The sequence below is a fragment of the Lissotriton vulgaris genome, unplaced genomic scaffold, assembly GCF_964263255.1.
Source record: "Lissotriton vulgaris unplaced genomic scaffold, aLisVul1.2 SCAFFOLD_2525, whole genome shotgun sequence".
In the NCBI taxonomy this organism is placed as follows: domain Eukaryota; kingdom Metazoa; phylum Chordata; class Amphibia; order Caudata; family Salamandridae; genus Lissotriton; species Lissotriton vulgaris.
In genome coordinates, this window is record NW_028247845.1 from 345,087 (window position 1) to 358,104 (window position 13,018).

At 42.3% G+C, this 13,018-nt stretch overlaps 1 protein-coding gene across 1 annotated transcript in view; it reads left to right on the plus strand.

Moving 5' to 3' along the window:
• LOC147665008 (killer cell lectin-like receptor subfamily B member 1B allele C) overlaps positions 1 to 7,201 on the plus strand; it is a 189,054-nt gene extending 181,853 nt beyond the window's left edge. The window contains exon 6 of the mRNA XM_086949823.1: positions 5,747 to 7,201. Coding sequence (XP_086805949.1) covers positions 5,747 to 5,870 — 124 coding nt within the window. The 3' untranslated portion in view covers positions 5,871 to 7,201. The remainder of the gene's footprint in view (positions 1 to 5,746) is intronic.
• The last annotated feature ends 5,817 nt before the right edge of the window (positions 7,202 to 13,018 follow it).

Consider the following 13,018-nt stretch of genomic DNA (forward strand, 5'->3'; position numbering starts at 1 on the left):
TTGTTTCCCCGTCTCTCCACGTTCCCTCCCACAGTCCATTTAAAATGCAATAGGTCTCGGGTATATCCAAGTCCTATTGCATTTTCAATGATTGTTCATCCCATGAGTGGTTGGTGACTTTGCACTATATTTTACCTGGCCTGTAATGACATGCGCAATACAATTCAAGTTAGCTTTATTCGAGATAAAAAAACTCATAAAAGCATAATTATTAAAACCACCATTTGCTAATACAGAATCATTTCGATTAACAATAGCTAGCTAACACATATGCTTAAAAATACAAGTGAGACATTTTCACGAAATTACACTTTTAAAACAATCTCTGAGTTCATGTATTTATAAAGATCATAAAAGCTTTCATTTACATTACACATAAATTCAATACGTTTTATTAACATTTCTAAAATCTTAAACCAGCTAAAAGGGAGCAAATTAATCATAATAAAAAAAATTTCATAATAGCCCAAGCCCATCCTAGATATTTTGCAGCTGCATATGAAATGACGGGCAAAGTGCTAGTGCAAATTAGTCTTAGTGCCACCGCACTATCCCTTGTGCCTAGGAGTCTGCAGACAGCTTTTAACCATACTCGTCTCGGGGTGCTATAGGCTTTACATACAAAAAGGAGGTGGGCAATAGTCTCATTATCAGTCTTACAAGCCCGGCACATGTTTGAACTTCCTGAAGACCACCTTCCTGTTAATGATCTTATCGGAAGTGACCCCGCTCTAAGTTGAAAATAGAGCTTTCTATACCCCAGTTTTGTTATACCATTCCAGTATGGCTTCAATTTAGGAGCAACTTTACATTCCAGGAAACGACCCTCCATGGACAAGGGATCAGCGGTATTCCAATTTTGGTAGGCAATCATTTCCCAATATTTTTCTTTTAGTATAACCTTCGATGGGAATGGGACTAATTCGGGGTTCTCCCACAACCCATTCATACCCATACCTGTTAGATTTTTAGGAAGATTCTTTAACCAGGTTATCTTATGGAAATGATCATTTTTAATAACATCCAAAAAACCCTGGGCATAGTGGGCAAGTTCAGGAGTTGCCCATATCCGCCACCAGTATAAAATTGGGCGCAATCTAGCCATATCTACCAAGGCCTAAATCATATCGCAGTGGTTTCATTGGTGTGCTCTTGGGTAGATTAACAAGATTACGCAAAAATGTATTCTCAGCAAGTGTTAGGGGTATCAGGGTATCATATCCCCAAATCTCGGCACCATATAGTGCAGCGCTTAGGGCTTTTGCCTCATACACTAGGAGGGCTGGCTGTATTGGCTTAGTCAGTGATTTCTTATACTCAGTGACTACGGCTCCCGCATTTTGGCGAAGTTTCAAAGCTGCCATTTCAACATGTTTCCCGCACTTGATGTCCTTGGCCACATGGATACCCAAATAAATAAAATCCGAGACCATTTCCACTTTTAACCCTTTCATAATAAAATTGTCTTTGAAATTCTTGTGTGGGTTGAACGCCATGAGTTTGGTTTTTGCCACATTTACCTCCAGCCCATGGTCGGAACAAAAATCAGGAAAAATCTTCAGCGCTCGCTGAAGGCCACTAGGTGTTTTTGATATAATAAGAGTATCGTCCGCAACTAATAAAATCAAGGTTTTCTTTCCAGCCAAAGTGGGGGCATCTACTGATTCTGACAACATGCGTCCAACTATCCCGTTAATATATAGTGAGAAGGGCGTGGAGGCCATAGCGCAACCCTGGCGGATTGTTTGTCCCATGAATGGCTGGTGACTTTGCACTATATTTTACCTGGCCTGTCCTAATGACATGCGCAATACAAACAGCTCTCTTACACTGCCTTAAATTCTATGCATACTGCATTTTCTTAATTCTCTGTTAAAAAGGAACCCGTAATGGTACCTATGCGTCTGGATTTTACATCAAAGAGTAAAAATCAAGCTTTAAAGCAGATTAGGCGTTGATTTGTCAGTTTAATGTAGATTCTTGAACTCCTATCTACATCTTCGCAGGATTCGCATTACATTTTCTAATTTAAATTCTTACTCGAAGGCACAAAGCTTTGGTGGCGATGAAATAGTGCTGGCAGATTTATTATACCGGGAAGGGAAACGGCTCACACATCCATGTATCTACCTTTGATTATTTACGCCACATGGTGCCGCTTCAAAAATGCACACAATGCTAACATGTCTCACGCGTAACTATAATTTTCAGTGGCGCCTCGTCCATGGGGGCATTTGGGCACCGCCCCACTGCTTTCTCGCCGTGCGAGAAGGCAGAAACAAATGGTAGTTATTACCGTAATAACTACCATTTGTTTCTGCCTTCTCGCACGGCGAGAAAGCAGAAGTTCCCTGGTTGAGAGAGTGGGCGGTGTTACTTGAGGGCAGGGGGGAGCGGCTTGCCCACTGTTGTTAATACTGAGAGGCTGCCCAAATAGACAGTATTAACAACAGTGGGCAAGCCACTCCCCCCTGCCCTCGAGTAACACCTCCCACTCTCCCTGTTCTCTGTATGCTGCAGCATACAGAGAGAAATGACAAGGTTGGGGCAGCCGGCCAAACCAATCACAGCGCTGGCTGCGGTGCAGGGGAGGGAGGCTGCCTGCAGCCTTCCTGTTGACAAGAGCCCAGACGTCATACAAATTCAAAATCCAGGACGGCGTTAGTCGGGAGTCTGCATTCTCGAGTCGGGACTTAAGAAAAGCGGGAAAAACAAGCCAAGGTAAGTTTTATTACATTTTATTATTTATCGCATGTAAAGTGTTCTGAAACCTTCGGGTAGATAATGTGCAAATAGTGCTGCAGCGGTACTCCAAAAGTATATTTAAATCACTAACTCCATCACCCTGAAATGTTCAATCTCTCATTTCAATCAACAGTGGGGCCCATTACACTGCACTCAATCCTATCTCAGGGTTCAGTGATCACATAAGAGTACTCGCTGTAACATTGGCGGAATGTCTAAATCAAAAGTATTCAATTATTTACATCTGCAGAATAACATTTTACCATGGCTTAATCATTTAATGACAATTTATTCAGACACACCACCATTTGGCAATGGATCTGTTAGTAAAGAAATAGGCGTAGGTAAACAAAGACCAGCTTTTAATTTTCCATTTCTATTTATTTAAAAACAAACTTTTAGTATATCTGACGTTTAGTATTTATCAAGACTTTATTTCAATTAAAAATTAAAATACATTCTTTATTTCAAAGGTTAGCTTTTATTCAAAGGGAAAGTTCAGAGAAATTAAGCATTTTAAGTTCAGCATAACAAATCAGCAAGATATTATTTTAAAAGACAGATAGTTCCATTCCCTCTCTATCGTCCCTAACCTAACACCCTCATCTGCTCAATTAATCTTGCAAAAGGAAAAATAAGCACACAGTTAAAGTCTTACACCCAAGGGAAGTCTAGCAGCATCTCCCCAGGAAATCGAAAAGCTTCTCCTCTCCCCACAGAACCAGGGGTTTTTATATATTAATTTGCTAGCTAAAACTAACTAAAACTCTTCATGCTGTCATCAACTTGAACACTGATTGGTCAAATTAACAGTAGGTGGGTTTTGGCCCACCATTGCTGGACAAGTGTCATTGCATTCTGATAATGTCTAAAAAGTCTATTGTATTCCATCATTTAGGTTTGCACGTTTTCTTGATTTGCAACATAGCTCTGCTTTCCCATACGCTTCTCATAGTTTAGCATCCGCAGTCTTTGGTAGTCGTCCTGATGCTTAGGACATTGCGGCCTTGAACCTCTCATCCGAGCACAGTCAGCTTGCTCTTCGCTGTTCAGACCTTTTAGGCACGCATGCGCAGTTCAACATCTACTCAAATGCGGCTACCGCGCCCATCTTTTTTGTAGGCCTCAGAGGCCTCTTTCGGAACTATCGTGAAAACAAACACCTATCCTCCAACCCAAAACTCTATCTCTTTCTTCTAGTTTCTCCTGTTCCTCACTCCTATCTCTTTTTAACTAACTTCTATCCTTCAAACTCCCTGTAGATCTCTATATATGCTATCCCATTACCTCCCACTTCTGTCCTTCTGCAGAACTCTCTCCTCTCCCTCTCTCACACTACCCCAAGCACTGTTCTAAAAGTCTACCCAAACTGTGTTAGATTTTTATTCAACACAGCTGGTCTCCCCATTTCATACCTCTACCCTAAATGTGATAAATCGCGAAACTGATTGCATTGCAAATGCTTGTTTTTAGGCTTTGCCTTTAACTTTTACTAAAGTTATATATTTCATGTACTCAATTATAGAGGCTTTCAGTCAAGTCTTGTTATCCATTGGTTGTTGGTATTGTGTCATTCACATTTTTGTGCTGCCCACTGGATCATAAAGCATGGGCACATTGACTCAGCCCACTTCGTCCATTGGCTGGCTTCACTGTGATTGACAGCATTCTACCTTTTCACAAGGAGAAATCCACACACAAAATAGTTCCAATATGTGACAGGGACTGCCACGGCAATCTACTGCTTTTGAGACTAGAATTATTTTTTGCTCTTAGCCAACATCATTAATGTAATAATAATTGTATAATTATCATTATAAATATTATTTTATTATGTTATGTAGATTGATGCAGTCTCAGCATCTTCCATAATAATAAAGCTATCCAGACACCATGACAGAACAAAACAAGAATTGACAAAGCTAAAAGGCTCTCAGCTAACACCTCAAAGTGCATGGAGGGGGCCCCCTAAGCTCCGAACCCAGTCAGGAGCACTCAGTCCAGGGGTCGTCCGCCCCCGCACAGTGCCAAAGGGAGTGCCTTGGAGATCTGCCCCACCGCGCAACGCGGGGACTATTGTTACGCCACTGACTTGTTTTCGACTGCCAGGATGAGCGGGAGGGAGGGGTTAAGATTACAGACCCTGAGAGTGAAACAGAGCCGAAATCCAAAGAAGTGTAGTGCATCTGCAGTGTCTCATCCTTGGAGAATTCCCCAGTGCGCAGAGTGGCCAGTCTGGGCCTAGTTTCTGGGTTTTCCTCTCAGTTTCCTGCATTGTGATTCTCACATGTGGCCATTATGAAGTAGGACACAAGGCCCTCTCCCTTCCACTGACTCTTTCTCAGTGCACCCCTCTCTCTCTCCATCTCACCCACCAGCAGGATGGACTGCGACAGAAAATTGATTCAGGCCCCAAAGTAAAAGTGTCTCAAATTAGTGAATCAGACATAAAAAAAAGTTGGCCACTTTGACAATCAGGACAGGTGAGAACTTGAAAAGACATGCTGTATAGATATTTTGCAAGGTATGGGAGACTTTATTCATTTTGCAGTCAATGCTTGTGGATATATAAAGGAAGTCAACAAAAAATACTGGCCCACCAGACCACTAAAACGGCCTACGAACAGTCAAAAAACACAGTCCACACTCTGACCTGTGAGATCAGCCCTTCTGACACTGCCAGCTTGCCCTATTGGTTAGTTCGGCCCATCCCTCCACCAATTACATTCCAGGGCCCATTCCATTCTTGTCACTGAGAGAGAGGAGGTTGACTGTGGAGTTTCTAGGTTCCTCTCTTCACCTGGCACACTTTTGAAGGATACTTGCAAACGGTTTGTCAAACTTTGAACTCCCGACTATGACATCAAGATTAAGTTATCTCAGTTTGACCCATGTTAGGTGCTCTAAAACCTTTTTTTCATTGAAATAGCCAGATCTGAAATATTTAGCAGCCTGGGAGTTACAAAATCCTGGCCTGACTCTGTCATGTTTTCCTTAACAGGTTCCAGGGTACCGGCGCCAATGAGGAAGGGAGCTGTGGAGGCACGAAGAAGACATCGACCAATTCTGAAAGCTGCCTCACAGAGGCACACTGGGTCTGTGAGAAGGATGCGAAGAGAGTTTAGACTCTGGAGAGTGTCTTCTGGGGGGTGGGGGAGCAGCAACAGAGTGACCTGACAGACCACAATGGAGACAGCTGACTAGTTGCAACAGTTTTCTGTGCCCATCAAATGAAGAGTCAATAATTCAACAGACCTGTGTTCTGTTGATTCCTATAGAGCGGTCCTTTATAAAATAATAGAACCCATTCTTAAAAGACATCTGAAGACCAACACTCAACACCATGTATTTGTATTCAAATAGCACAGTGAACAATGCTAGATAATATTGATCTTTCTCCTAGCAGGACCCTCTACATGGGGTATCCTCCGTCAGATCCATCCGACCCTCGCGTGTTGTACTGTGAAGATTTCCTTCTCTTGGGTGGAAGCACCAAGGATGGTTGCAACCAAATCTGAAACGTCCCAAAAAAGAAGTGAATGTCCTCCTCCGGGCGTAGTCAGACGCCCGACACCTGTTAAAAGTTTGGGTCATCCTTTGTCATCTATAAGGTGTGATGTTCCTGGAGAGATCAGCTCAGGACAATAGGATGTCAAGCGATGAAGCGCATCGAGCAACAGCAAGTGCTCAAGGATGACTTCTCAGTTCCACACTGGATCCAGGTCAAACATTAAAGAGAGGCTGACATCACTAAAGAGAGACACCCAGGGAATTGTTGTTTGAGTGGCTTCCACTGTTTGGGCAGCAATGATGGGAGATCTCAGAGCGCTTTGATTTTGCAGCAAAATCTGCTCGAATGAATAAATAGTGAATGAGAATGTTAGTTCCTGGTATGTGATAAAATATACTGTTATAGAATATTTACGACCAAAAAAATAATTGTCCTGGTGTCCATAATGTAGAATATTCTACTTTGCAGGAACACAATTTTCCAAGGGGTTTAAGGGTGAAGAGACAATTGGAACGTGACCAACTCCTTGTTCAACCCTCGCTCTCTAAGATGAGATCTCAGGAGCATCCTTTCTCTCAGCAGCATTGAAGCGGAAGCGCCTTGAAGGGGCACAGATCTAAGTATATCCTCTTTGTGGCACTGAGAAGTGATTATAAAGGGGTAAACTTTAATATATATAGTACACAAGAGCAACCTAATATGCCAAGGAGAACCTGGGTATAAACGTATATGCAAAGATCAATGCTTCACAGATTGACTCAGTCCTTAAGGGAAGTGAAATTAAACAATCAGTAAATACATTTCTGAGACCAAATAATTTAATTAGGGAAACATAAGTTAGATTACTTAGTTCAAAGTTCATTACAAAATGTATTTATTTTACAATATCTGTCATGAATCAGAGAAAATGCATAATATAAATGATGCTTGGAGCTAATAAGAAAATCAAATTACATTAAAGAGTGCTATATGTCCTCTGTGCTCACACAATAGTAAAATAAGAAATTTTACAGTACACACAAGGCTTTTTTACGAATCCAGCTGTCCTCCCGATGCTGTAGTGTAGGTCCTATTTTCCCTATAGGCCCTGCGCATAGGAATAACATAAACAGCAGTGTAGACCTAGAAGTGCGGTCTTCCTGGTCTCTACTGACTATGTTAGACTTAATTGGGTTTGTTACCAACTAGCTCAGAGGTCACTGGAAACTTTTTTGACTGAATAGGAAGTGATCAGCTTCCCTGGCTTCGACAAGAAGGGATTCAAATTTTCAACAACCGCATAAACATGACAACTTTGCTGCTTAGAATAAGAGTCAATCTCTAGAGTCGTGTGAAACAATAGACAGCTATTTCACTCAGTCAGTTCGTGCAAGAATTACTTTCACCAAGATGCAGGGAATAGAGAGACGGGCGTTTTCGATAAAAAGATATTATTTATTGAACAGTCTTTCTTCTCGTGCAAGAGAAATGAATTGCCACAATTGCAATTGCGAAATAATACTGTAAAAGCATCGATATGGTTTCTAAGCCATATGATAGTTTAAAAGGAGTAAAATATATACATTCATATATACATTAGGCTAACGTCCTCAACTGGTGCTTCTAACTACGCCTACCCCGGTATACCTGACCTAAGCCTAATACGTGGGAGGGAGTAAGTAGTAGTTTAAGTTAAGTTAAGTTTTGCCAAGGGTTTGCTTCAAGAATTCTTTCTAAGGGTTTAGTCAACACCATACCTCGGGAATAGAATGTTGGAGGGCTGGTATCTCCTCTCAGGACTCGATATCCCAGTCACTCGCAAGAGTAGGCTGGAAACGCCGGAGCTGGATTTTCTCGGCAGGAGAAAAGACAGCGTCTTTCTCAGCGCGTCAAAGAGGAGGAGGAGGGGCAGCGTCCGTGGGCTTCTCACATCTGCTGGGCTCTGCAAGAAACAGCTGATCTGCTCCTGTATTCACCACACCATCGTAGTCGCGCTTGCTTAAGGCAATGCTGGTATTATTCATACCTGAAAGGTGCCTTGTTTGACGTACGTTTTTGGAAATAAGACGTAAATAAAGATGTCACTAGGAAGCAGTCATTCTTCCAGTGCTCATTAGAGTTCTATTACTAATAAAAACAAAGCAAGCGGGGATTTCCCGGGTTGCTGGAAGTTTTATCTGTTGAAGAACTCGGAGTGTAATCTAGGAATCTAAGATAGTGGCTTCTGCTGTGTCATGTACTGTAATGAGCTGCAGAGGCGAGTTTCTGAAATATGTTTGAAATATGGCTCTGATCATTTATGCCATTATAGGGGTATGAATGGAATATAGCCGAATAGGGGCATAAGGTCACATATTGATCGGGGTCCTAGATCAGAACACGACAATGCGATCGGATTACTACAGTCTGCCCGCCATACTACATTTTCGGTGGTGGTAGGACCACCAGCAGCCCGCTACGCCATGCTGGCACTGCCAGGATCCTGGGTGCTGGCGGTGTGCCCAGTGAGGAGGAATAGAGGCGGTCCATATTACGACTTCCCTTTCTGCAAGCCCGTTAATTGCGGTGATTCCGCCATGTAAAAACTTGCATAAGGGCAAGGAGGGGGCCCGTAACAGGACCCCTCGGCCAAAATTGCCCATGGCGGTGTGCGCAGGTGGCACATAGCGTGCCCCCCCCACAAGTGCATGGTTGTGCATGCCCTGTGTGGCATGGACGACATGGTGCGTGCCACACCATGCACAGACGAGAAGGTGGCACTGTCATGGCAGAAGTATGCTGTGTAGACTCTCTTATGAGCCTTACATACCACCTCCATGAGACCGCAGCAGAAAGCCCCCCCACGCAGGACTATTCTTGTAACCCACAGGCTTTGGCAGTCTTCCTGGGACTGTTGCAGAGGTCCCACCCGAAGACAGCCAAAGTTGTAATAAGGCCCTTCGACTTGAGTCTTGAGTTTGTTAGTAATATAGGGAAATAGCAAATCACCACAAGCCCAGGCCCCTTAGGTCGAAGTGTGGTCAATTCAATCTGTGTATTGTGTGGTCAACCACGTTGAGATTTTCTTCCCAATATCAACGTCTCATCAGAATTGGCATAGAATATGGGATACTTTTTGTAGAGACACAAACGAGTCCAACCACTGTGTAGTTGAATGTAAGGGGTACTAGAATATTGGTTGATGGCACTATTGGGTCAACAGTCTCATGGAGAGGATTGATGGAGTAGGGAGAACCAGCGCCCTCTGAATGTCAGAAAGGGCTGCTAGTGTCAAGTGCTGTAGAACACGGTAGCGGCTAGGACCTACATAAGTTATTACTCACTGTCTAGGACTATATGTTGGGAGCAGGTGGAGAAAGTGTACTCTACTAATAAGTTAGGAATCACATATCACATTTACCACACAGATGGTAAGTGCTAGAATATCAGGGCCATAATGAGCACAGAGGAAACAGTGGTACCGTCACTGTCTATACATTTAAGGATGCAATTTCAGCAACAATGTATACTTTTCACCTAGAAATAGACTTGCCTTAGTTCATTCACCCCAGTGACACAAGCAGTTATAAAGGGAGATGTAATCCAGAATATTCATGTGTGCTCCTCGGTGTAGTACCTTGTTCAATACGAATGTTTGACGTTACAACGCATACATTTACAACACATGCCTTTACAACACAGTTTTTACATCGCAACATCCTTTACAATGCATTCCATTACATCACATGGCACTACATCACATTTTTAGAAACTACCTTTACAACGCATTCCATTACATTGCATTATAACTTTACAACGGATACCATTACAACGCATACCATTACATTGCATTTAAGGAAAATATTGGGTAGTGTAGGGGTAAAAATTAATAATCTAAGTCCAGGGGGTGCAACAGTCGGGTATGTGTTGGATAGCGTAGGGGTAAAAATTACTATTCTAAGTCCAGGGGGTGCAACAGTAGGGTAAGTGTTGGGTAGTGTAGGGGTAGAAATTACTATTCTAACTCCAAGGGGTGCAACAGTAGGGTAAGTGTTGGATAGTGTAGGGGTAAAAATTACTATTCTAACTCCAGGGGGTGCAACAGTGGGGTAAGTGTTGGATAGTGTAGGGGTAGAAATTACTATTCTAACTCCAAGGGGTGCAACAGTAGGGTAAGTGTTGGATAGTGTAGGGGTAAAAAATACTATTCTAACTCCAGGGGGTGCAACAGTGGGGTAAGTCTTAGATAGTGTAGGGGTAAAAATTACTATTCTAACTCCAGGGGGTGCAATAGTGGAGGGGTACTATGCGTTGTAATGGTATGCGTTGTAATGGTATGCGTTATAATGGTATGTGTTGTAATGCCTGCGTTGTGGTGACATGTGATGTAGTGTCATGCATTGTAATGGTATGCGTTGTAGTGACATGTGTTGTAAAGGATGTTGCGATGTAATGACTGCGTTGTAAGTGTAGTGCGATGTAATGGTTGCATTGTAAAGGTTGTTTCCTGTTTAATACTATTGCTGCTGTAGGTGATTCAACCTACACTTTTAGCGCAGGTATTCCCCAGATGTCTGATAGACACTTGTTTAGGAAGAGACCAACCACAGCATTGGATACTCACCCTTGTGGAAAGTTCCCACAACATAAGGCAAACTCAATTGAGGCTTTGATGGACTTTAAATTCTTTGCTAAATTTGAGATCCAGATTACTCCCACCCCTTCTGGAGGCCACATGGATCCATCAAAGTAGACCTGGATGACTGTGTTTGCAGCTGATTTGAAAATATATTTTACTACTGAGCAACTTTGTAACAAGCCTTGAGATTAAGAGGAAAGATGCTCTGCACTGCACCAATCAATGTCTTTCTAACTCAGAATGTAGGACTGATTAACTTAATTTTGTATAAATTAATTGTCTCTTTTTACTGTCTCTTTTTATTCAAATGTAATAGTCTGTATGTGATTTAATGTATACATGTATTTTATAATTGTCTTGTTTGTCTTATAATTACTAAATAAATGCATTATTACCACTACTGTGGCTTAACAGCCCACAGAGTTGTTTGGGAGGAGGTAAAGAGAGCCTGACCTCCTCCTTAAGAAATAGCGATCCCACATGATCAAATTGAGCAGATTAAACCAGGCTGGTGAGGTCCGATGAGGTATGATGTGCAGTACCAGAGTTTGCAATTCATTTGGGGACAAGTGACAGAGAGGCACACATTTTCATGTCCTTTCCCTTGTTCACTACTATGCTGAATTACCTTTGCAAAGATCTAAAATTGCTTTGCTTTAGTTTCCTTCCATGTATTACTGCGGTCGTGTTATTTCTATGCAATAGAGTCTATAGTTCTTTAAACTATCAGAGTGATTGTCGTATATTTTTCATTATGTCAAATGTTGTTTTAAAGCAAAGATTTACTGCAAATTTTATCATATTGATTTTGTATTGTTAATTAAATGAATATCATTTTTTAATACTCTGTCTTGTATTCCTATGGGGGTGTTCTCAGCATGGTTGTTTAATATGCATGATAGTCTGATGAGTGGATATGAAGTTTTTTTCATAGTGTTTGTTCCATAGAGAATCATATAACTTGTTACAGTGATACTGAGCAGGAAAGAGAGTGTGATCAAAGATAGGCATGGAGTAGTGGGTGTCCTCGAGGGGTCCAGAAGTCTGAGGGGCATATTTACAAGCCCTCATTGCCCCCGGAGCATCCGTTTTTTTGATGCTCCAGTGGCGCAGCACCATTTGCCATATTTACAAAGTAGCTCTAAGCCACTTTGCATGGCTTAATACCACCTTGTAGTGTAGTTCCTAGTTTCCCACTAGGCCCTGCGCATTGGAATAACATAAACAGTAGTATCGACGTGGAACTGCTTATATTCCAGGCCTCCACTGACTATGCTAAACTTAATTGGGTTGTGTTACCAACTAGCTCAGAGGTCACTGGAAACTTTCTTCTCTGCATAGGAAGTGATCAGCTTCCTTGGCACAGACAAGAAGGGATTCAGTTTTCCAACAACCGTGCAACATGACAACTTTGCTCCTCAGATCAAGAGTCGATCTCTAGGGTCGTGTGAAACAATAGACATAGATTTCACTCAGTCAGTCTAGTGCAGTTTTACTTTCACAGTATGTAGAGAATAGAGAGACGGGCATGTATCAATAAAGGGTTAACATTTATTGAACAGTCTTTCTTCTCGTACAAGAGAAATGTATTGCCACAATTGCAATAATTGTTATTATAAAAAGTACGTACAGCAAGATAAGTATTGCGACATAGAACTGTAAAAGCATTGATATGGTTTCTTAGCCATACAATGGTTTAAAAGTAATAAAACATATATACAGTCATATATACATTAGGCTAACATACTCAACTGGTGCTTCTAACTAAGCCTACCCCAGTGTGCCTGACCTAAGCCTAACACGTGAGAAGGGGAGTAAGTAAGTAGCTTAAGTTAAGTTGGTTTTGCCAAGGTTTGTTTCAAGAATTCTCGTCTAAGGGTTTAGTCAACACCATACCTCTGAATAGAATGATGGAGGATTGGTATCTCCTTCAGGGGTCTCTCTCGATATCCCAGTCACCCGCGAGGGTAAACCGGAAGCGCCGGGACTGGATTTCTCTGCACGAGAAATGCAGCGGCTTCTCTCAGCGCGTCGAGGAAGGAGGGGTGACAGCGTCCGCGGGCAGCTGGGCTCGGCTGGATGTCTTCGCAGAGGACGGCTGCTCGGCTCCTCAAGCGTACTGAACCATAGTTCGCGCTGTAGCGGCGATAATGGTAATCAGCAGC